The sequence below is a fragment of the Microtus pennsylvanicus genome, chromosome 7 (assembly GCF_037038515.1).
Source record: "Microtus pennsylvanicus isolate mMicPen1 chromosome 7, mMicPen1.hap1, whole genome shotgun sequence".
Classification (NCBI taxonomy): domain Eukaryota; kingdom Metazoa; phylum Chordata; class Mammalia; order Rodentia; family Cricetidae; genus Microtus; species Microtus pennsylvanicus.
In genome coordinates, this window is record NC_134585.1 from 91,894,380 (window position 1) to 91,921,137 (window position 26,758).

The window sequence follows — 26,758 nt, forward strand, 5'->3', positions numbered from 1 at the left end:
CCTAGGGGTGGAAGTTGAGTAATGATGCATAAAGAGATGGGAAACAGACATCTATAACTTCATCCTGGGACAGAAACTCTACTGTAAGGGTAGCACAGGTAAGCGCAAATCAACCTGAAGACACAATTCAAACTGAGCAATTGCGGAAAAGCCTTTCAGGTCACATTACACTGAGACTCTACAGCAGAACTAATGTACAGACTGGACCCATCTTCCAGAACAGGAAGAATTCTGAATTCCAAAGCCAGATAGGTTACCACTTCAGTCAGCAGTTTATCTTCTTGGGATATGTGAAGTAGCCAGGAGCTACTGAGCTGTTCTGTAGAGTCAAGGAGTCAGCTCATAGCCCAGATTCAAGAAACCTACACAGGAAAGTCTTCTAGACTCTGAAGCAGGGATTAGGCAAACCCAGCTCACCACCCATGCTTCTAGATGTGGCCTGGCAATGGGCTCATATTTTTAATTGTGTGAAATAAATCAAAAACAATATTTCTAAAGATTTATTTATTTTTTTAAATATGTGTGTAGGGCTTCAAAAGTTTATATGTTCCATATGCATTCAATTGCCTAAGGAGCCAGAAAGGGATGTTAGATCTGCTGGAACTGGAGTTACAGGCCACTGTGTGTTACTTGGGTATTGGGAATTGAACTCAAGTTCTTCATAAGAACCATCAAACATCCTTCATCGCTGAGCCATCTCTTCAGCCCCTGAAGAATAATATTTTATGACATATAGCTTTCAATGCCCATTCATGATTCTGCTAGGACACCATCACGCATGCCTTCCTTTATGAAATGGTATGACAGCTTTATAGCAACACGAGTCACACAAATGAGACTGGAGAGCAGAGGCACCCAAGCTTGGGATGTTTAGTAAGAGAGGCTCCCTTGGAAAACTACGCAATCCTCATTTCACACCAGGACTCCCGAGATCCTTTCCAGGAATCACATGCAGCAGGACAAGCTGGTGCTAACAGCGGGGAGACACAACCAACTCTCTTTCTAGTGACTGGTTTCGCGATTTCATCTGGAGTAGGTTTTGGCTTTAAATTACAGGGCAGTCTATTTAAATGCTAAGTCTTTAAGAAATATTCATCCAAGCATGGTGGCACAGGCTATAATCCCAACAATCTGGAGCCTGAGTTCAAAGACAGTCTGGAAGGGGGGGGGGGTTAACCCATAACTTTAATTTATAGTTATGCTTTCTGAGAGATCATCTAATCACTTCCTTGAAGGATGAGGAAGCAGTTAGCAGCTTTAGTTGCCCAGCAGATAAAAGAGACAAGGAACCATTTACACTCCTGACAAGAGGACTCAGGTTCTCTATACAGTGAAGGAGACAGCAAAAAGCACAAGAATCTGGCCAAGAGAGACCAATTCTTGGAATGTAAGAGTAAGTGATGAAGAACAGATTTATGAAAGAAGCATGCTGACAACCACCCACCCATCCTTCTTCAAGGGCCAAACTAGATAGTCTTCTATTAGGTGTGGCTCAGCCTTAGACCACTGGCATTCACTGTAACCAGAAGAAAAACAGAAGTCTTTCTTGTGATTGCATAAACTGGTCATGTCATAAATCAAAATTTGTGTGACTTCTTAAACTGTATTAATAGAACTTTTGGTTACCTACATGCCTGTGAAGTGACTCCACGCTTAGATGACACTACACAGGCAAATTCCTCCCTCACGGGATTTATGTGCAACCAGGAGGAAAACAATCAAGAATAACTATACAGTAACCTACTAAGTGTGACTGAGAAAAAGAATGGAAATGAGAAGGTTGGTTGGGAATGCTCGCCTAGGCTAAGAGGCGAGCTGAGCTACCAGCAGCAGCCTTCCTTCGTTGCCAGCTGGATGGGGTCAGCCCAGACCTGCCAGGTGAGAGGTGATGCTGAGGTCCTGGAAGAAACATGCTCAGGAAGAGAGTTAGGCCCTGCCCCGCCACGCCACAGAACTCAGTTATAGCCAAAGAAACACAAGCCCTTCACAGGGACTGGAGCGGAGTACCAGTTAAAACCAAAGATGGCAATATCAGGATGGTTAGGGGGAAGGGCAGCCATTCACTGGACTTGGTCTTGCCGTCCCTTGAGGACTCTGGCTTGTTCGGAGTGCTGTAGGAAGTTTCTGACAGAGGGTGACTGGGGTGACACTTTCAGCAGCCAGGACAATCTTTTAAAATGAAATTGGGCACTGCCATCTCACTCTTCAAACTAAAATCTCCCCTAAGGAAAAGCAAGTAACTGCATTCAACTACTGTGCCTATTTTCTGTCTCAAAAAATTTAATAGTTTTTGTTTTATAGAAAAAATATCCCATAGAGGTTCACATCGCCCTTTTTGTTTTTCTTCTTTTTTTGAGGTAGCTGATCCACTCAGTTCCATCGCAGAGACAAGCCACTGACTCAGATGAATTGAGGAGAAGGCATGTCAAAATTAGGCAGAAGTTTGAATTATTCTACTTCATTTAAATTAATGCTGTCACCATTTGGTATGTGACAGTCGGAGTCATGCTTGGTATGGTTGTAATTAGACTGTTTTGCAAAAATAGAGTCAGAGTGTGTGAGTCCCCAGCTGTGTTCCCTCGCTCTCGCCTTCCACTGGACTTCCTATGCTTCAGTTTAATTAGTGAATGAATATTATTCCGAGCCAGTTCACTCTGTTCACTAGACGTGCCCTTTACTTGAGAGAGATCTACTGACTGATTCTTCAGATATGTAAGGAAGATTCATGATTCTGCAGGTACACCAATAAGATACACTGTCTGCTGTTTTTCTATTACTGATGCAGTTTTTTTGAGGTCCAGGTTTTGCAGCCTTGGACCTAATAATTAATGATTATTATATGCTGTCTTGTGCAGGGAAGGATGCCCTGCAGCATGTTCCAAAGATGTCATCAGGTTACTCCAGTTGTGACACTAAAAAATTCTTCCCCGCATTGTCAAATGTCTGCAGAAGAAGGAGAAAGTGGAGGGGCCAACGTCCCTGAAGGCTGGAAAAGAAGCATATTTATTTAAAATTTAAAAATAGCTGCTTTAACGTCTGCTTTAAGCATATCCAGAATGAAAGTAATCTAAGAAAAATATTGCTATTGCTCTTTATAAAAAGTTTTGTTTATTAATCAGTCTTCTCATCTGACTACGGTCTGTACTAAAACCTAATTATACTACAAGGCAGATGGACTTACCCACATCCACTGTCTCTTGTATGTAATGGGGGCTCAGGAAATATAGATTAATGCTCTCTAGATTTCCGTGCAATTTTACCTCACAGAAATAAAACACAAGTATGCAAACATACACATTTATACAACTATGTCAACTTGAGACGCAGTTTGCAAAGGCATGGAAGAGCAGGGAGACTATACTAAGCCACGACTGAATGGTGCTGTTTCTGCATTCACTGTCTACACTGAGAATCTGACTCGATGCATTCGTTATCTATGGTGAGAATCTGATTAGATGCATTCGTTATCTACACTGAGAATCATCTGACTCGATGCATTATCTACAGTAAGAATCTGAACTGATGCATTCGTTATCTACACTGAGAATCTGACTCGATGCATTTGTTATCTACCCATTTCCAGAAGTTTGAACAGTTCTGTGGTGTGGTGTGCTCTGTATCAGTTTCTCCTGATGCCAAACACCTTGGTCTTTTACTACCAATGCATTCCTCTGAAAAAGTGATCATTGTTACATTTTTAGTAAACTCGCCGGTTTCTACAGGTTAAAGATCAAATCCTTTCCCTTAGGAGGTAGAATTTCTCCACTATTACTTCCAATAAACCATCATGGATGACAACAAAAAAAAAATCATTCCAGTTCTCTGTACTCGGGAATGATAAGGGCTTTTACAACTTTAATATTCTTAGACTGTATCAACTTCAGAGACACCTAATTAACAGCTTCTTTATAGAATGTCATTGTTACTACATTATAGTTGCATAAGTAACTCTTGGCTCTCTGCTTGGGATCAAGGCATATGCCCCTCTATCTTCGTGGTCTTTCAGTAGTTTAGCAGTAAGAGTTAGTGATTGGCCAACTACCAGACTCAATCAAAACTCTATTCACTGGAAACAGTTGACAGTTTCTGAAACTATTTATACACGTTCATCTGTTTGCTTTTTGCCGCATTTGTACCATTACTCACACAGATCTAATTTTCTTTAATTCCCAAATCAAATTTGTATGTAAAACCCATCTAGTGATATCTAATAAATTATAAACAAATTAACAAGTGGGGAAATTGCATTTTAAAAATAATTTAAGAAACATTTAAGAGCTAATTAAAATACAATGTTGTTTCATCAGTTCTATGTATATAAAAATAGATAAGATAAAAGCTTTTTTTAAAAAAATAAATGTCTCACACAAATGCATGTAAATAGGCAAAATACTGAAGCTTCAAAGGCAATAATTTTGGATGTGCTTACAAAGGAAATATTTAAAGAATGTAAGATTTCTTAGATAATTGTAAAAAGAACAACAAAAGAGGCATTTATTTTTCTCAGAAGAACAGAAGAAAGACAAATACTTTAAAATAATATGCTCACAAAACTTTCACATTCTTTGGTTTTCAGGCTATTAAAAATTTCTTACTACTTTTTAAATATTTAGTAAATAAACTCATTACTAAAATTCTAAAGTTTAAAAATGAATTACAAAAGGTTTTAAATGTAATACATAAGCATACCAAACAACTTTTATGTCAATTCATGGAAAATGAGTTTAAAATGTTACTTAAGTGAAACACATGAAGGAATATTTCAAGAGAGGAAATGAAGCCACTCCTCTGAATGTTTCCATTCTCTTCAGCGCAGGCTATCAGTCTTAAAGCTAGATGCTAAATGTAACATTATATCAAATGAGACCAGTTCGTGGCAACTTAATTCAACCTGAATTTGATTTTGTTACATGATGCACTATGAATCAAATTAAGAGGGAAAGCTGTCTACGTATGGAGTGTTTCTAAAGAAATAAAATCCCATATTTAAATGTATTAGCAATAAAAGTTTAGTGCTACTTTTCTCAATGCAGAAACTTCTCTACCATAATAAATGACAGTTAGCAAAATGCCCAAAAATATGCTATAATTGCACGCTAAAGTACACTGTCAGAAATTATCTTAACATTCTAACATGTTCTGGGCAGAGTGGCACACATTTGTAATCCCAGCATTCAGGAGATGGCATGTCTAGGCCAGACTAGGCACCCCACAAGACTTTGTATAACAATTTAAAAACTATAAACACCTTTAAATTAGTAAATCAATATTCTAGGTGCTTTAAGTAGGTTTATTTTAAAGACATTCGTGTGCTTGCATGACTCATCGTGCTCCTAGTCATCACTTAATTTTCAGTATCACACAGCAACCTGATCCTGACTTCGCCCTCCACACATTGTAAGATGGCAGTGTTTGCAATTAATTTTGAAAAAAATTATACAACATCACATCAGTTGCTATCCTAAGTTGCTTCCTTATGTTTCGTTTAAATGGCTCATTGATTTTATTCTAACCAATGAGAAGAAAGTAAAAGCCTATCTTGCACAACATATAAAATTGATTACAGGTCAATCATGCTCACCTAAATGACAAGGTAAGTGTGTCACCAAAATACTAACCCATGTTACTGACGTGTACTTGGGTCTATAGAATCTGTCTTAATCATTAGTGTTTAAATAATTTAATGCTGGTATTTCCCTCTGGCAAAAGATAAAGACCCAAATCAGTAATTTCTCTATGCCAAGGAACTGGTCCAAGCAATTTCCATAAAATCCTAAGACTCTTTTCTATATGTCTGAAAGGACAGGGCGAATGCCACAGTGGGTAGTAGCAACATGGAGCATGGGAAGTCTTGAGTTGTGACGCTAGAGCACAGATGTGTGGATTTGGGTGACTAACACACACTGCTACAGTGGGTAGCACCAACTTGGAGCACGGAAGATCTGAGTTGTGAAACTAGAGTACAGGCGTGTGGATTCCAACCTGACAAAGTTAAGCTCAGCCATCTCTAAGGGCTTTCGTTTCTATTTTTTGTCTATAAAATAATGACAAGTTGATGTAGGATTCCCCTCTGTATGCTGTGCTTGCTATTGATTAATAAAGAAACTGCTTTGGGTAGGCAGGAAAAACTATAAACGGAATGCAGGTAGAAAGAAAGTAGAGTCAAGAAAGACACCATGTAGTCACAGCTGGGGACAGATGTGCTGGAACCTTGCCTGTAGGCCATGAGCTTCATGGTAACATATAAAATAATGGAAATGTGTTAATTCTAGCTGTAAGGGCTAGCTAGTAATATGCTTAAGCTATTGGCCAAACAGTATTGCAAAAAAAATATAGTTTCTGTGTGATTATTTTGGGAGTCTGGGAAACAAACAAGTGACCTCCAACAACAGCATGTGTTTGCTATGAGAACTAAAGGGCAGAATGCACAAGAAGATTGCCCTTAGATCAGTGCCTGGGAACAATATTACTAATTCTAGGGGCAAAGTTCCTTGGAATTCCAACACAACACTATTTATTTGTGGTTATTAAGCCCATTTTCCAATCTTAGTGTGATAGTTTGTAAGAGGTAATTTTCTGTCAATAATACAGAAAAGTTGGTGGGGCAGTGCCACAATAATATTGATATGCATAAATGATATTACCACTTCCAAGAATTTTTATAAAAATACAAAATTAAAAAAAAACTTTATCTACAAAGAAGCAAGTAACTTCACATTCAGATTAACAGATTACCATTTAATAGCTTTTGAAGTATCATATTGAATATTTATCTTTTCTATTCAGATTGCCTTTCTACTGAATTGTCTACATAAGAATGATGAATTTCACTTTCAATCAAGTATTATAAAGGGTGTAATGCTGGTGCAATATGATATGAACAAGGAAGGGTGAGAGGGAAGACAGAGGAAAAAAGGAAGGAAGAAACTAAGAGGGGAGGAAATGAAGGAAAAAGAAAGAAGAAAGGAGGAAGAGAGGAGGTGAGGGAGGGAAAAAAGGGAAGGAGATGGAGCAGTTGGGAGCCAAGAAGAAAGAAGGGAAGAGCAAATAAAACATACGGATAAAAATAAATTTTGAAAACATTTATTTTAAGGGGAAAAATCTCTTCCTGCTGTTTTTCACATTTATTGGAAAAGACAATCAATTCTTCAGATGGTAATATATAATAGGAAATTTGCCCTTCACACCAAATAATCAAGATAAAGAGGTGAGATTTAATCAAATAAAAGTTAACCATAAAAGAAGTCAGCTTTGCTTTCTATACTAAGCAATATGTGACCTTCTTTTCTCTCTCAGAAATCACTAGAGAAAGTAGCTCAGCAGTACAAATTATTCCCGCTGTGTAAATAAAATGCTTTGGATATTAAAATAACCAATAACAAAGGAAGGATCACACGGGAAAAACCGGGAAGTGTTGCTTTTGGAGATTTTGAATTTCCATCATCCAAAAGAAAAAAGTTCAGTGCTGCCTCAAAGGACCACTGGAATTTTATCATTTTTATTCCTTTTCTTGGAGACCAATCAGTATTTACTCAACTCCACTTGCCTTCTCTGTGTTACTTTTTTTCCCAAAGGGTTCAAAGTTATAAATACCACAGTGATGGTTATTTATTCTTTTGTTAAGTAATGACAGCATTATTTTGGCTTGATAGTCACAGTGTCTGGCGGCACTAGTTCTCCACAGAACGTGAGGATGCTGGAAGACAAATGCTGGCAGGGTAGAATGGAAAAATGGAATTTACAAGTTGGATGCAGTGATCTGCTAAAACAGCAAAAAGACACACGCACAAAAACCATTGCTGATAATGTCTTGTGGGAACTTGAGGGATGGGATGATGTAAAGACCAGGAAGGTCTAGGAGGAGAGTCACAGCATCAGCTTGCAGTGGAAACCTCACACCAGCAGAGGCAGGATAGGGGGAGGGGGGGGACAAACAGCTCCCATGAGAGCCCTGTGTGTGTGTGACCTTTGCATATGCTTAGCTACTAGAACCTTCAGTCTCTATCTGAAGAACATAAAGTAGGCTTAAACCATTCTTAAGGAAACTTTGAGGCTTACGGTTTAGGAAAAGAAGATTATGTAGATTCTAAATGTACTTAGCAATAGTAGGCCTTTAAAAACATTTTTGTAGGGAGCGGAACATCTCTCTATTAAGTCAACACTTGTCAGCAAGTGGAACGTCATGTGCTGCTGTATGTGTTGTGTGATACCTGTGCACACAGAACATGTCTTGAAACAGCTCTATATTAGATGTTTTTCTTCAGTATTTGACCTAGTTTTCTTTATGTTATTGAGACAGTGTGTCATGCATCCCAGGAGGGCATTAAACCACACTATGTAATTAAAGATACACTTGAACCCCTAATCCTCCTGCCTCCACCTTCGAAGCACTCGGGTTACAGGTGTGCTTCACCATGCCTACCTAGGAACCGAAATTTATTATTTAATGCCTTGCTTATAATCAGAGGAACTTATATGAAGCAAACAGCCTCGATTTTGTTGTTGCTTAAAGAGGGAACAAAAGCACCTATATCTTTGTAATCCTCGAGTTAGCATCTCTAAACGCCAGTGCCTCTTTATGAAGGACATTGAAGACTTAGGCCATTGAGAATTCAGACTCATTTAAGAATTATGACTGAATTATTATATCAGAGACTCAAACAATATGTCCTCATTTCTGAAAACAAACAAATGAGTTTATATTACATAATCTTTGGCCTGTTGTTGGAAAGCTGGAATTGTAACACATTGGAGACTATGATCTCTGACTATATATATAGAACTTGGCTATAATCTGCTTTCCACACAGAAGGCAAAGGCAATCAGATTAAAATCCTCCTACTGGCCTACTGGCCTCCCCTTGCACTTACTTAGAAGGAGAGCCAAGCTCCCTAAGCCAGCATATGCAGTCCCATGGGACCAGACACCCACGCAGCCGCTCACTCATTCTCTTCTTCTCTGGCTGCTCCCTTCACTCTTCCTGACAAGAGAAGGTCTCTCCAGCCTGAACTGTTCCCTGGGTGCGCTCATGAATCTTCCACAGTTGTTTCCATGTTACTTTCAATGTGATCACCACAGTCATATTTTGCGGGACAAGCCATTTTAAGGCAGTGACAAATATGCTCTCCTTGATCAAACCCTAGAGAAATTCTTCTTTTCAAACAGGCACTGCCCTCGATGCTGCTCATGACCTTCCTAGGACTGTCTGTGACTAAAGAATCCTGTCAGTAGACCGTGTCCTTTGCATTACAGAAGCTTCTCAGTTTTAGGAGGTCCCATTTATTAATTGTTTCTCTCAGTGTCTGGGCTACTGGTGTTATATTTAGGAAATGGTCTCCTGTGCTGATTCATTCAAGTGTACTTTCCACTTTCTCTTCTGTGAGGTTCAGTGTGGTTTTTTTTTTTTCATTGTTTCTTTGGTACATTTGGACTTGAGTTTTGTGCATGGTGATAGATATGGATCTATTTTCATTCTTCTACACGTTGATATCCAGTTTTGCCAGCACCATTTGTTGAATATGCTCTTTTTTCCCCTACGGTCTATAAAATGGGAAAAGATCTTTACCAACTCCATAAAGGACAGAGGGTTGATCTCCAAAATATATGAAAAACTCAAGAAATTGATCATCAAAAGACAACCCAATTTTAAATAATGGGGTACAGATATAAACAGAGAACTCTCAACAGATGAATCTAAAATGGCTAAAAGACACTTAAGGAAATGCTCAAAATCCTTAGCCATCAGAGAAATGCAAATCAGAACAACTCTGAGATTCCATCTTACTCCTGTAAGAACAGCCAAGATAAAAAACACTGATAGCTCATGAGGGAGAGGATGTGGGGTAAAGGGAACACTCCTACATTGCTGGTGGGAGTGTAAAATGGTACAGCCACTTTAGATATCAGTATGGTGATTTCTCAGAAAATTAGAAAACAACCTTCCTCAAGACCCAGCAATACCACTTTTGGGTATATATCCAAAGGATGCTCAATCGTATTACTAGGACATGTGTTCAACTCTGTTCATAGCAGCTTTCTTTGTCATAGCCAGAACCCGGAAACAACCTAAGGGCCCCTCGACCAAAAAATGGATAAGGAAAATGTGGTACATTTACACAATGGAGTACTACACAGCAGGAAAAAAGACATCTTGAAATTTGCAGGCAAATGGATGGCTCTAGAAAACATCATATTGAGTGAGGGTAACCCAGACCCAGAAAGGCAAATATCATATGTACTCACTTATAAGTGGCTTTTAGACATAAAGCAAGGAAAAACTAGCCTACAATTCACAACCCCAGAAAACCTAGACAACAAAGAGAACTCTTAGAGAGACATACATAGACCTAAATCTACATGGGAAGTAGAAAGAGACAATATATCTGCTGAGTAAATTAGGAACATGGGAATCATGGGAGAGAATAAAAGGGAAGGGGGGAAGAAGGGAGGGGAGTGGAGAAAAATAAATTGTTTTATAAAAAAATAAAAAAAAAGAATCCAGTCAGTCAAGCTGCATGTTAGCATGTGACTGTGCAGCTCACTTCTTTCCCATAGTATAATAGTTCTGGGTAAAATCTGTCTTCATACTTCATCTCTACCCTGCATCTGTCTCTGCTTTTTTTTTTTTTTTTTGTTACTGGAGCCACTCAGTCTCTACATATCCAATTACCTTACATCAATTGCAAGCATAAGGAATCTCTATGACATTATCGGGAGGTTGGCTTGTTTACACACTCAAATGAGAGGTTGGGAGGCAGAGACATTATGTCTCTTGACTACTGCTTCCCTGCCTTTGTGACAGCCCAGGACACTGCTAGCCTAGTACTCTATTCTCCAGACACCTTGTTTGAGTGGGACACTTCTTATAATGTGAGGACAATCTAAGAAAACGCACACTGAGGAAGGTTGAAAGTTAGCCATGCATAAGGTTCATATAAAAAGTCAGAAACATGAACAAATATTACAAATTGTTTTTTTTTCTGGTTTCTTATTTAATTATCAGTATCTTTTCCTGACATTATTTCTAAGTTTACAAATTACTTTTACGATCAGAAAAAAACATGTGTTTTAAAAAGCACTGAAGAAAAGTTGTGTCTTTAAATGACTTGAAGTCATTTAAAATGTTTCTCTTTAGGGAAAAACAAAACACTTTTATTTACTCTAAGTCCTCAAGCCCTGCCTCTTTGGTGGAATATGCCTCTAATCCTAAAGCTGAGAAGCAAAAGAAGGTGGATTTCTGTAACTTCCAGGCCAGCCTGGTCTACATAGTGAGCTTCAGAACATGCAGTGAGAGCCTGTCTAAGGAAAAAAAAAAAGAGAGAGAGAGGAAAAGAAATGAAAAAAGAAAAATTTCACAACTGTTAAGAACAGCGTTTGTTTTCTTGAAATTTCAGAATGCAACAGAATTTTAAATGATATAATAAACAAGGCAGTGAAAAGAGCAAGTCATAAGATTGAGGTTAAGCATCTCAGCTGCTGGGCAATCAAGGACCCTCTGGGCCTCCCTCCTGGTGCAGTCTAGACAGCAGGGAACAGCAGCTGCAGGAAGCTCTGCTGGGTGGCACCCCGCCGCTCTCCCCAGCACAAGTGCTCTTTCAAACTTATTTGCTTTAGTGCTGGTTTGAGTCAGTCTCCCTATGCAGCCTATGCTGGTTTAGAACTCAGAAATTCACCTGCCTCTGACTCCTGAGTGGGATTAAGGCCTGCTCCACCGTGATGCCTCTTTCAGGCTAAAACATCCCTTGTTTGTTGGCAGTCGATTACTCCCCTGGGATAGTTGCTAGTGTTGTTTCTAAATCACTGTTCTTCACATAAGCAAATACAAGAGAGTTGGATTAGGTAATTAGGGACCCAGCAATTATAACAGTTAAGATAAAGCAAAAAAACTCAATCGCTCCTATTTCCTCCAACTAGAAAACAAAGCTGGTGGAATTCAGTGGGCAAGGTTCTGCCTTGGGGTCCTCCCCTTCACTATTTACCCCCTCCCCCTCTCTTTATAATGACTATCTTCTAGTTCCAGCAGGCCACGTGACTAGCTCCTTCTCAGGAGGTCATCTCAAGTGGAGCTTTACTCAGGTTCTCTATTGAGAGCGCTATGGTCCTGACCACTTATTTCTCTGAATTGGAATCTCAGTGGGGCAGGGCAAGTGAGAAGCAACTGAGCCTCTTTCTCTCCGTCCTTCACCAGCAGCGGCTGAACAACTCTTAAATGCACTCACACACAAACTGAGATTCCAAATAGTATCATTGTTCGTTGTGCTTTTTATTTCTTCTTTCCCAATTTTAAACTCTTTAACGGTTTTAACAGATGGGGGTTTTTGTTTGTTTGTTTTTACACTGCTTGTCTATGTAGAATCACTAATTCTTGAAAAAATATAGCTACAAATTTTAACAAGTTGTGGCTGTTTTTACAATTCCTTTCCTAACTGGGTAAAAGGTCATCATTTTTATTTCAAGAGATTTTCAGAGGGAAACTGTAAGCTAACAGAGCAGACTTCAAAACATGTTAAAATAAGGTGAATAAGTTACAGTCCGACATTACTTATTATTCTTCTAATAATAATATTAATAGTAAAGTCAGGCATTACTAAATTATTCTCAGCATGCTCATTGGCTAATAATGTGCAATCAATGTTCAGTACAACAGGAAATAAACAATATCTATTTCATTGTTATGCTTATTTCCCCCAAAGAAGCAATTAACTGAAATATTTTTAAAAAATTTCAATCTTGCTTCAAAAATTGTATCAAAAGGAATGATTCAATAATATATATATATGCATTTATAAACTTATGAAGGATCAAATGTAACCATGATCAAGAGATTAGAATCTATTTGTTAGTAGTTGTAAATATTCTAATTATGAAAATTAACATTTCTACTTTAGTTTCATACAGTATATAGCATATAGCATTTAAGTAACATTAAAAATATTTCCTCACCAATATTGGGGTGCTTCAAAAGACGGCAGATTCTAGCTTCCCTTTCCAGTTTCTGGTGATCTGTTGAAAAATGACAGAGAAACTAGAAATTACAAGAAAGCCAAAAACAGTAAGTCACAGCATAACAGGCAGCTTACAGACAGCATGAAGCTCTTTGCTCTTATTCATCTTTTGATTTCTTTTGAAAACAGTGATCATTTGAAGCTGCATTTAGGTGAAGAGTACCTACTGCAGCAACCTAGTGTTATGTAGCCTGTGTTGCCTTGGTGTCTTACTAAGGTACAGAGCACAGCAGAATGCACACTTGGAATGTTGGACGGGATGGAGCTGGCACGGAACAATAACACTCCTGTCTTTGAATTTTGATTAGCATTTATTTTTCTATGGGGGAGTTTGGGATTTGCTGGTTTACTCCAGGCTGACTTCGAGCTCAAGATCCTCCTGCCTCAGCCTCTCATGTGCTGGGATGACCAGCATTCATTACACCTGAAGTCACTCAAAATAAGCAAATTTATATAGGATGCAGTCATCTAAATGCTGATGAGCACCTGGGGGAGCATAGATCAAGTGTTCTCTGTATAGTTGCATGGCTACATCACTATGTGTGAGGTGTTCCCCCTGCCAGTAACACTCCCAACAATCCACATCTGTTGCTCAGCTCCACCCTCCTCTGCTGGTTCACCATATTTTTCATGGGAAACATATTCCATTTTCTCAGGTAAATATAATAATGAAAATAGAGAATCCACTTTACAATTTTGTGAGTCCCTTTGATTTCTGTTCAACAAATGAAGAATCACACCAACATGTTAGCTTTGATATTCAGTTTGCTGTGCCACTTGGTTGGTGTTTCAGTGTATGACCAACATCTGACCTTACAAGCATGTACTGGACATAATTTAATGGGCGTCTCAGATAACTATGAATATTGTTCTTCAATATTAGACCCAAACTCAACATATGGTAGTTTCTTTGTTGTTGTTTTTAAAACTTAGGTGCCATGTGAAAGGTGAAACTTTACAAATTAAATTTATGACCCCTATCAAATGAGGTTATAAATGTAATGTTTAAATCTAATGGACTATCAACATTACGTATTGTCTAATATAACTAAATTTTACTCCAATATATTAAAATCTTTTGGTTTTGTTCTTGGTTTTTAACCTAGGAAGACGTACACAATATTAGCACATGATATCACTGTCATTGGAAAATAGTGGTTCTTCCTAAAATATAGATCTTCCTAATGATGTCATATTTCATTATAGGCCTTCATAAAGGTAGAATCTGTTAACATCACCACCACTCTCATGAGAAGAACCGTTAGTTTGGGGTGCCAGACAGCTCTCACGGATAGATACATTTATCCCTAAGTTCTAATTAATTTTCTTTAAAGCTTATGATACCAGCATTAAACACTGCCTGCTGCAGTTGCCTTCCTTGTGACATGAGAGGCTCTCTGATCATGTCTGTCCACATGAGTCTGATTGAGCACAGCTAGCTTGTCAACCTTTTTCTCCAGTAACACTGATGTTGCTGAAGGAACAGCTGGTGGAGCATCCCCGCAGGCCATCACACAGATTCTCTGCTGAGCAAATACAGCTTAGCCATCACGTAGACTGTTACAAAGATGCAACAGTTTAAGCTTAACAACGTTGATTTCTTCATCATAGATAATACTAAACAAAATCAAACCCCCTTCTATTTCTCATAGTGGGATAACGGTGCTAAATATACCAGGATTGGAACTATGGTTAAGTACCACTGCCTTAAGACATGCAAATTCCAGCAATGCTGCTTGCCATTTCTTCTGCATCCATGACACATCACATGTCAACACACACATACACACACACACACACACACACACACACGTTCACAGCTTGTTTGCAAAAGGCAAATAAGGTCTTAGTTTTATTTAAAAATACATGTGACCTTACAAATCCACTAAGTGCAGAAGTTCTCCCAGAACTGTCATATTTTTAGAACTGCCAACTGCTGTTGCACATAGAAACTTTCTTCTGGAGTTATAGGAAATAATGTGTACAAACACATGTGTGTCTGTGTGCACATGCAACTGTGAGAAAAGCAGTGTTTTCATCAAGTAGCCGCATTGTACGGAGAGCACAAAAACCATTGTCTCTAGACTGACAAACAGTAGTCTACGCTACCTAAAGCCATGTGTCTTTCCCTGGAAATTCTTCAAGCTGTGATGCCTTGAATAACTTCTGATTCTTAACTATATGTAAAGATTATTATTTTAAAATATATAAGTAAACACAGAAAGTTACACCAAATTTTGAAAATGTACTTATTACCATTATCTTCCACAAGTAGAATGTTTTATGCGGAAGCATACGCAAGTCAGATGCTTACAAGATTCATAACTTCATGATGGAGATAAGGATACACAAGGGCAAAGGCAGCAGGCGGCAAGGGATGTAGGACTCTTCTATGGTCTGCCCACCACAGCTCACTTTCCAACATTGCAATTCCACACTTTCACTTCTTGAGCAGCTTCCCTGACTTTTTTGCTCCCACCCAGGCATCAAGCTAGAACTCTCCTGTGAATCATCAGATATTCTGCACTCTCCCACCCGGGGCGTGTTTTGACACTCCAAAAAGTATGATGATCTATGTAAATCCTAGTTTTCACTAAATTGAGAATTTTATAATAATGGATATGCATATCACCTGGTGTGATTCAAATTCAATATCAAATTCACCGTTTTACGTTTAAAGGGAGTAGGCAACTGAGGAGGAGGGATTAAGTACCTATTCCTTCAAAAGCATGTCTGTATTTATCCTGCCAAAGAGATAAATTCATTATACATTTAAAGTTTCCTTTATTTTAATTCAGTCAGCAGCAAAACTCCTACATCCTGCCTCATTATTCCCAACACTCACAGCTACAACAGCAACAGACACGGATGGTTGTAAAAGGCAAGAGACTCAGGATACTGTTTAGCACTATTTGAAAACTTGGGAAGTTCTGCTTTGTTTTTTGAGATAGTGCCTCATGTAGTCCATGCTGACCTTCAGTTCACTATAGAGCTGAGGTTGATCTTAACCTTCTGATACTCACAGCACTTTTCCATAGCAGGACTTACCGGTGTGTGGGTCTCGGGATGGAACCCAAGGCTCTGCACATAACAGGCAAGCACTGTATGGACTCAGTTGCATCCCCAGACCTGAAGATGTTATTAGCCATAGGCGCTGAGGCTAATATAGAACTGTCTTTCTTGGCATTCTATATTGATTAAAGCACACTAGTGGTAACAGTTGGGCTCCCCTCTTCCTGTGAAGCTAAAACCCACACTTTTATGAATAACCATATAATCTTTGAGGCTATGATTTCTTTCCGATCTGATAAGACACACAGCGCTAGCAATACATGACTGAAGAGCTGTCATAAACAATGCCATAAAGAAAACATATTTTCATCCGGTTTTGACACGGAGGTGGTGGGGAATAGCGTCACCAAGAACAGACCTATGGGTTGGGAAAGAGTTTCTGAGAATCTGAGTACCCATATCCACCTTCGCCTGCTTAAGATACTATAATAGGATAGCTTAATGTCAAACAAAATGAAAACTTAAAATTCAGACATCATGAAGTCGTGACTGTTTCACGTGTTCAAGAATGAAATTTTAGTATGTTGCAAACCGACTGATCAAACACGTAAGTGCTAGCCCTCAGCCACTTTCCCGCAGCAACACCGGTGCCATGAGAACTATAGAAGACGACCACGTGCTGATCTGGCATGGGGAGGGGAGCTGTCACTGACTTCTCACATTGCTTTGTGATGTCATCATTTAACATGATCAGTTGGTTCTCATGCAGTATAGGCCCTGGGGATCTTAGGTGTGACAACCGACAGCTTTGTCCAATGGGGCATCTTAGCGCAGCGTTGAGAAACAGCAGGGCAGAGGAAGAGGTTGACCTTCTGTCGTGATCATCAGTTACCATCCATTTTGCCAGCACATGCACATACCTACACACGAGACACAAACTACCTGCTTACATGAATGTGCAGTCTGAAAAAGGCTTGGGGTTGCCACAGCCAAAAGGGTTTGCCTATCCCAGATCCCCCTCCACACAAAGAGAAGCTCACTCTTAAGTAACTTCTATCAAATCTATGAAATTGTGGATGTCTCATCTCGCCCATCAGGTCCATGAAAATGAAGGGCTGAACATCTACCTCTATCACCCCTTTCTGTCTGATGGCTTTTCACACAGCAGCTCTTTTGTTTATTGCCTAGGTTGGTCCTCACTTCCGAAGGCCCGATGCTCCAGTCTGGGATTCATCTCCTGGGTCTGTCTGTTTTGAGCTCAGGCTATCCATGCTCCTCTGGCTTCTGGTCAATTAGGCTGAATCCAATTTCAGTTCTGTTGCCTTTGTTTAGTCACCAATCACAGGCACAGTTAAGAGGAGACACCCCTGACTTGTAGGAACTAAATGTGGTAAGTGAGTCACTCCCAGAAGAGGGAGGATTAAGTGATGTGGACTTCCAATGCTGTGCTGTTGCATGTGTTCACTGTGTATCTTCCTACTTTTAAAGCTTTGCTGTCTGACAGAGACCATTACAGACAACCGCAATGGATCAAAAGGCAGAGTTGTCTTGATGGAGGGAGTCATTATGGGGTTAGTGAGAAACCTGGCACTAGGGAAATTCCTAGGAATCTGCAAGGATGACCCCAGCTAAGACCCTAAGGGAAAGGGAAGAGGGTGCCTGAACTGACCTTCCCCTGTAATCAGATTTATGGCTATCTTAATTATCATCCTAGAACCTTCATCTAGCAACTGATGGAAGCAGATGCAGAGATCCACAGCTAAGCACTGGGCCGAGCTCTCAGAGTCTAATAGAAGAGAGGGAGGAGCGATAACATGAGCAAAGGGGTCAAGACCATGATGGGGAAACCCAGAGAAACAGCTGACCTGAGCTAGTGGGAGCGCACTGACTCCAGACTGACAGTGGGGGAACCTACATAGGACCAAACTAGGCCTTCTGAATGTGGGTGACAGTTTTGTGGCTTGGGCAGTCTGTGGGGTCACTGGCAATAGGATCAGAATTTATCCCTAGTGCATGAATTGATGTTTTGGAGCCTATTCTCTATGGAGGGATACCTTGCTCAGCCTAGATAGTGTGGGGAGGGCCTTAGTCCTGTCCCAAATGATGTGCCAGACTTTATTGACGCCTCTTGGGATGTCTCACCCTCTCTGAGGAGTGGATGGGGGATGGGGTGGTGGGAAGGTGGGGGGAGTGGCAGGAGGGGAGAAAGTGGGAACTGGATTGGTATGCAAAATGAGAAAATATTGTTTTTTAAAACATAAATAAAATTAAATTAAAAAATTCAGATTTGTGGAGCCCGGTCCCAACAGATAAATCTACAAAACAACTCCTACACCTAAGGCACATTTACGAAGAGAAGTCAGAAAGAATCTAAGAGCCAGAGGATCAGGAAGTTTCCTAGGAGACTGTATCTCCTAATGCCAGGCGCTACACCCATGAAGTCTCATCAACGTGACTGTGTGAATGAGTGGACAAGGACAATATAGATGTGCTAAGGTGGAAGGGGAAAGCCCACGAGGCCGCTACCAATGGTCCGCCCTAAAAACATTCACAGGAGTAATATTATACACACTGGGAAGACTGCATTTTGGGATATATGTAAGTATATGTATAGATACGTGTGTGTGTCAGTATGTATGTATGTAGCAACAGTTAATAAAAAAAGAGACCATGAATTTGAAAGAGAGAATGGAGAGGTATATGGAATGGTTTGTATGCAAGGAAAAAAGGGGGGGATAATGTAATTATACTCTCAAAAACGTTAAAAAAATTAAAAGAAAGTTTTGTTGTCCACTCTAACTGCTATAAACATGTTAAACATATAAGACAGTTTGACAGTTTCAGATGCACAAAAAAGGCATTAAATAAATATTTGGTGTTTTTTTTAAGGGAAAAAAATGGATGCTCCACTCTTTATTGACAACTTCTGTGAGCTAAAATGAAGGCAGACAAGGTTAGCAAAACATAAACTTGTTAGTGGGGAAACCTGGAGAGAAGCTGTCTTAGAAACAGTTCCATCTTACAGGGCCTTACTCCTAGAAGCTCCAGAATTACATTCTGAACAAGCTTTCCTAGTGAAAAAAAAAAATTATCTCACTAATTAAAGCAGTCCTCTGGAAAGACTATAAATTTTGCCCATTTAAATAGGTCACATTAAAAAACACATCATTGAATATGGATTTAAAGTCATCATGTAATTAAAGGTCTTCAAATCCATTCATGTTTTTCATTTTATTCTTCTCTTGTGAATGTGTTACAATACAAATTTAAACTCTTAACTGCCTGATCTAGATTCTTTCTGACACTGAGTGTCAACAAACCCTCACTATTTCTAATGACACCCTGACCATGCCAGTGACACTTCACAATGATACGGATGAGAATCTTCCTGCACCCTATGTTCGTTTCTTCTGATTGAGAAGTGAACTCTCCCTGTGTTTTCTTTGTGCAGGAAGTTCATACAAACACTAAATTATGAGTTATGATGCTGATCCAATATCAGTATAGACTAAGCAGATGCTATAGTCTTTATAGAGATGTCTTCCCTTCCATTTATTTAGTAACTCGTTTCATTAAAAGAGAAGGAGGAAGGAGAGAAGGAGGAGGCATTCTGTTTGATTTGACTTATTTCCGCATGTTTGCCTCTGGAGAAAAGGGGACTAACTCTGGATAAATATAGTACCTGATGTTGTAGAACCTTACACACGTGGTAAAAAATGCAACTCGGAGAGATGGGAAGAAGGTTTCGGGACAGAGTGAACAAGAGTTGCTACCCAGGTTCTAGCACTAATTGACAGTTGAATACCTCAATGACCTGCCCCCAAGCTTTCACCATTTGACCTGTATTGGGCTTTCTTCTATGTGGAGTTTTACTTATGAGATTGGAAGGGTCTCTAGACAACTTGGTTTCTGTACCAGGCACCATAGACCTCAGTCACTTGACACATCACATGACTTACAGACTAATGAACTGTGGGCTAGCTAGCTCATTTACATAGGAGAATGAACTTCCAATGTTTTAAAACACAACTGTAGTTGACTACAGTTTATAGAATATTCAAAATCATGAGTAGAGCAAACTTTTAATGTTCCCAATACAGAGAAATAATAAATCCCTGAGATGACAAATATACAAATCACTTTGATCTGATGATTATACATTGAATACGTTATAAAAAAATCATACTGAAACCTATAAGCATGTACTAATTAAAAGTATATTTTAAAAATATATTCACATACAAAATAGGCATGGCATATGGAGCACCAGGTACGGCACCTAGGTTGAAGTAGGTTCTCTATGAACGACAAAATTATCAGAATCACTATTAAAACAAGAAAGAAAAATCAAAACATTTTTTAAAAGTTATTCATATTTACAGTATATTTTGTCTCCTAAGCAAATCCCAAACCAGGGAAATACTTAGTCTATGTGTGAAGCTTTTTAAACAAATTAAATTGGTGTATGTCATATATAAGCCTGTTATGTAATTTTTAATATTTTATTTAGCTGGGAGATGGTACATGGCAAAATCCGTATCTTGTAGGGGTCTTATTCAATTGCAATTCAAATCACACAGTATGTCTTGGGATTTAATATTCTAAGTACTGTGTAATAAACTCATAAAACATTTTTCTATGGCCATGTATTTAAGGTCTGACTATATAGAGTATAAGCATATCTACATTTGAAGATGGAGATACCTGCCAGGACCTAACAAGCCTTAGAAGAACCTCCACGGAAGCCTATCACTACCTCTAGGTGCTGAACTCTGGGTTAGAAGCTTAGGAACAAAGTGGAAACACTGTTGTATAGTTAAATGCAGACAGGAGGGTCCAAAGGACCAGATACCAGACTGTAGATTGCTCTATAAAACCAAGAGAGTGTATGTATCGTGTGTCTTATCACAACTTGTAGCCCTGCCTGATTAGCCAACCCTGATCCGGGTCCCTTGAATGGTTTTCCTACTGCCCCTCAATGACTTCCTCTGCCTTCTGCAAACATGGCTGCATCTCAGGCAGTTTCTTCACAGGGCACTTGACTTATTAAGGTTGTCACAGACTCTGATGGGAGGAGCAGTGTCCTGGACAGGCCCAGAGCAGGGCATGACCCTATAGGGTAAAGAGAAACAGTGGAATGAAGGTCATATCAAGGTCAATCCAAGATGAAGGTGGATGAGGGGTGTAAGTGGAGCATTTATAGTACAAGTTGTTTGTGAGAGTGTTTACCCAGAAGTCTGTCTATGGTATAAACTATCATCTCAAGTGATTGTCAATATCATTTAAAAACAGGCCCTTAAAAATAAGGACGGGAGGAAATAATTGGGACGCCTATTAAGATTAAAGTGGTTTATTTTTGTGTATGTATTTAAACTATGCCAGCAATGCAATTCTATAAATAGTTATGTGATGAATCCTGTGTAATACTTTACCTTGCTTCCACATTTGCTGTTTCCCAGAATCCTCCAGTGTAGTGTTACCGGTGAGGCTGGAGGGATTTTAAGATACCACTCCATTTTCATGTTAGACACAATGGAGCTGAGCCATTTGACATAATTTGTATGAAAATCCTTTAAACTCTGACTGCCTAGAGATTAAAGGGACCCAGAATGGGCATAATACATACTAAATATAAATATAATCCATACGTTTCCACTCTTCACAGCAACCTTAGCAATCTATACAGGCAGTTGATTAGTAACACAAGAGTGGATTTTTTTTCTGGGTCATATGTGTATGTGTGTTTTAAAATAAATGTATTTTACTTTAATTAAGAATTAAATATACACAATTTATTCTAAAGGTGAAAAGCATGGGCTGTGTTTTTTTTCTTACAGATTTCTAAGGGACAATTTTAATGTAGTTTTAATATTAACAACTTAAAATAGAGATAAAAAGTGATTTTGAATAACAACATAGAGGAATAAAGAACTACAAGCAAAGTGAATTTTTATGATGCTTGAAGCGCCTGGAGTTTTTCATTCCAGCAGCCAATTCCCCTAAGAATGGAGGAAGCTGCAGCTTCTGTGCAGGGGCTCCCACACTGGCCTATGCGGCGATTTCATAGTCTGCTACTATGCTTCCACAAAAACTTTAGCACAAGGTATTTCACCAGCAATTAATCTTTCCCCCTTGCCCCTCTTCTCTTCCCAACACATTTATGTCTGGTGGCCCTGGGGTGACAGCAAAGGTCTTTGAGAGCCAACCAAAGAGAAGCTGAGCTGAAGATCTATTTAGCAAGTAAATTTCAAAATAAATGCACCTGACTTGCAGGCCACATCTGTGCAGAATTATTACTAGTCAGCCGAGTGTAGGAATGTTTCTAGTAACAGCCAGCATCTAGCCGTCAGCGGGAGGATGTGACACCCCATCGATAGCGTCATAATTATGAACCCACATTGCAGGTTGCTCCACACATGTACGGGGAGAGAGATAGAAACATTTAGTTTTATTATTTCTGGATTTTATATATTTCATAATATTTGTCAGCTCGTTAAAACTCAACTGGACCTAGGGTGCTTGAGACAGACTCAGGAGGATCAGGAGTTCAAGGTCACCCTTGGGTACATGGTGAGTCTGAGGCCTGCCTAGGTTACAGAGACCTTGTCTCAAAAACAAAACAATAAAACGAATAAAAGAAAACTTAGGACTTCTCTGCCTATCTTCATTATAATATATATTTATTTTGAATTGACTTTCTAAGTCCCAGGTTGTTTACTTTTTAAAGACTGTTATAAATCACACTGCTTCGGTGCTCAGGGTTTGCTACATTTATGATGGAAGATAGAATATTACTTGTGGTTTCAATGCTAAATGTAAAAGATCAGATTTGCACACTAAGATAGCTCACAAAAGTTATATAACTGCTGTCCTCTTTAAGTCAATAAAGTTATTTATTTTGTCAAACAAGTCACCAAAGACCTAGTCCTGTATTACATCAGTCATACATACACACCCACCACATAGAAAAAAAAATACCAAGTTGAAAACTTAAAGGAGCCGGGCGGTGGTGGCGCACGCCTTTAATCCCAGCACTCGGGAGGCAGAGTCAGGCAGATCTCTGGGAGTTCGAGGCCAGCCTGGTCTACAAGAGCTAGTTCCAGGACAGTAACCAAAAGCTACGGAGAAACCCTGTCTCGAAAAATCAAAAAAAAAACTTAAAGGAAAAAAAAATGGATTCCAGAAAGACTTTCGAAGCAACAAAAGCAAAAGACAGAAAACCTTATGAATTCAAAACAATGAAACCAAAACCTTGTATTTAATATTAACATATTAATGAGAGAGGCATAAATTAATTAATTATCTCATTAAAATATTACAAATTTGAGGTAATATAACTTCATTATCAGTGGGAAAATAACTTCTGTCATGTATGGTACTAGAGCATATTCACCACTGTCATTCTTCATAACCACATGATCAAACAGAGTCGGGATATTGTGTTGGTTAATTTTGATTGAAAACTGGTTGACCTTAAAATTGTCATAGAAAGAAAGCTCTGGACCTATCTGTGAGGAACTATCTAAGTTAAGATAAATAGGGTGAGAAGACACTGTTCCCCAAATGTGGGTATTTTGTCACAGCAATAAGAGAACTTATGCAGCTTCTGACAACTGTTTTGGAAAGGTTCACATACTTACAAACTAGTAATAAAACCAGAAGGTGATAGTTTAAATAAGGATGACTTACAAGACTGGTGTAAGATCACAAGCCTGTAATCGCAACGATAGGAAGAAGGAGGAAGATTGCCAAGTGGAAGGATAGCCTGGGTTCTACTACATAGTGACAACTGGTCTTTGTCATCCCATGACACAAACACATGAGGGTTGAGGGAGAGAGAGAGGGAGGGAGAGAGAGAGAGAAAGAGAGAGAGAGAGACTGACTATAGAATGGGGGAGGTGCCCTACAGAGGAAAGTGAAATTATCATTTATCAGACTGCATTTATTACCCATGTTAGTGCAAGAAAACTGAACTTTTACCTACTTTATTAGCTGCAAATCTAATCAACTCATAAGTGGATTAAACAGTGGTAGGAAAGCCCTGAAATTCTGAAGGTATTTGAAGAATGCATAGGTAAAACACTGTAAGTAAGATACAGGCTTGGTTAGAATCTCAAAAAAATGAAAGAAGAAAAAAACCACAACAATACACAAAATACTGTCTGGCATTTTCTAGATTACTTCCTACAAGTTGCTTGACTTTGAAAATTTTAAAATAAAATCCTTTATCATGCATAAAAATATAAATAATTTTTTTAAAAAAAGATACAGTCTTAGGTAATGGAAGGGATAGACAGGGGAGATGGGGAAGGAGAATGAGGAACAGGGATAAATCAAAACAGAGTATAATGGCATATGTTTATAAAACTGGCATAGTGGACCCCATCACTTTCTATGCCTATGTAAGACCATACTTCAAAAAACTGTGTATTTTTATTATTCATTCTTGGTCTGTCACACTCTGCGAGTGCTTTTATTTCCTACCTGTACAAATACAGGAAGACAAATGCAGCCACTTAAATGCAAAACTTCCTACTGAGACAAGATATTAAAGTGAAACAACATTCATTTTGGTGGAAACCCTGAAGGGTAAAATTTAAATGGTTGTCTGGTATAGGGCCCCAAAATCATGCATTCGGAACCAAACGACGGGTGGGTGCTCACATCATTTTGCAATCAGGAACCCACTGCTCACTTCCAATTATGTAAGAGTGGATAATGAGCCCATCAGAGGGCACTGCTCTGGAGAGAATGGCCAGGACTTCCTGCAACCCCTCCTACTCCTGACAGGGCAGGAGTTTATTTAAGGTACAAAGCTGGAGGGAAGGTCTGGCTCTGAACAGCGAACAACTGGAAAGATGCATCAGTGTAACTCCTGCTGCTTGAGAAGAGCAAGGATAATTATTCTACCCCTGACTAACAGGGATGAAATTCAGTAGGACTCCTCTCTTACACTGCAGGCCTGGAGTCTCTGTTGTGGCTGAACTGTGCTTCCAACAATAGCAAAAACAAAATATGTGTTTCTTAGGATGGGGTTGTCCCGTAAGGAAAGAACAATTCCCAAGGGTGTCTGTTTGGGAGGCAAAACAATCATACAGGGTGGAATGCATAAGCTGCTAAAACTGTAAGTCAGAAGACTTGAAGAAATGGCATTTTCCCCTTTAGATTACTTTATTTCACTTTATATAATGTGGGTTTTGTCCACATGCACGCATACCACATGCATGTATAGTTCTCATGGAGGTCATAAGTGCGGGGCCAGGTCCCCTGGAACTATAATTACAGATGGTTGTGAACAATAATTACAGAGGACCTCTGCAAGAGCAGCTATTGCTCTTAGTCAGCAAGACATTTTTCCAGTCTCAAGAAAATGGTATCTTCATCACTGTTCTAGATCCTTTATCTGACTCACTGGAGATGAATGAGCCGTCTTTGGCCTAGGATGCTGCATCTCAAGCAAGTGCTGCATCATTTAGAACATGTGTTGGACATTCATGTGGCATTCCAACTGGGTTAGCTCTAAAGCAAGAGCTTTTTGCAACCCTGCCTGGCTCAAGATCACAGTTCATAAGGAGGCATAGATAATCAATGTCAACAAAACTGACTCTGCTTCCTTCTGTGTGGCAAACTTCTAAAACAGCAAGTGAGAATCTGTCCTAGAGTTGGGAATCACTCCATAAAAGCAGCAGAGCCACTCTCGGCTTGCTAAGTGCAAATGGCAACATGTAGGGATAAGTCCCGCCCCTTAGGGGGCGTGTTCGCCTCGGGCTAATGTCTGCCTATAAATTTGGCGAGCGTGCTCCGAGCGGTCTCTTCTACTTTCCTGGTCTCCGCGGGAACGGTGGTTCTGTAAGTCTATTTCTACATTAAAACTATATATATCTTTACAAACTGTCTGCATTCGTTTACGCCGCTACATTTTGGCGCCCAACGTGGGGCTTGAACCCACGACCCTGAGATTAAGAGTCTCATGCTCTACCGACTGAGCTAGCCGGGCTACCCGCTTGAGTGGAGGGCAAAATAGCCCTTAGCCAAAATTGGTTGACTCAACATTGCAAACGAGACTTTGGGTGATTGCCCAGGTAGTCAGTTGTCTCTGTCAATTGTTGCACATTTTGGATATATCTCGTTTGTTAAGTAATATTTATTCCCTTCTGAGATCTTTGATGGAGTTGAAGATTATATAATTGTAGTTACTCTCTACATTATTTAGGCTCCTTGAGATAGAATGTTTAGCAAAGCTTTTGTTCTCAATATTGTTTGTTATATTTATTATTTGTTGTTATTGTATGTAGTTGTATTTGGTTTAGTTCTGTCTTATTTAGACAAAAAGGGGAGATGTAGGGATAAGTCCCGCCCCTTAGGGGGCGTGTTCGCCTCGGGCTAATGTCTGCCTATAAATTTGGCGAGCGTGCTCCGAGCGGTCTCTTCTACTTTCCTGGTCTCCGCGGGAACGGTGGTTCTGTAAGTCTATTTCTACATTAAAACTATATATATCTTTACAAACTGTCTGCATTCGTTTACGCCGCTACAGCAACAGAAGCGATCTCTAATCTGTGTTAGGCCACGAATACAACAGGATGGAAACGAGGTTTCTCAGTATCTGGGCAGAGTCAGAGGAAGCCTGGCCTTCACCGAGTTTTGCACATCAGTCCCATTACTATCTAACTCTGAGGAATAGAGCAAGGGAGGTGCAAATGGGTATTCGCTCCTTAAATCCCGAGACTAAAAATTCTGCCAGG

General features: G+C 39.4%; 1 protein-coding gene across 13 annotated transcripts in view; it reads right to left on the bottom strand.

The window, feature by feature from the left end:
- Nucleotides 1–26,758, bottom strand: part of Camk2d (calcium/calmodulin dependent protein kinase II delta) — a 250,842-nt gene that overhangs the window by 151,969 nt on the left and 72,115 nt on the right. For all 13 annotated transcript variants that reach the window (XM_075981432.1, XM_075981445.1, XM_075981439.1 and 10 more), the window contains exon 3: nucleotides 12,943–13,002. In XM_075981432.1, the coding sequence (XP_075837547.1) occupies nucleotides 12,943–13,002 (60 nt within the window). The remainder of the gene's footprint in view (nucleotides 1–12,942; nucleotides 13,003–26,758) is intronic.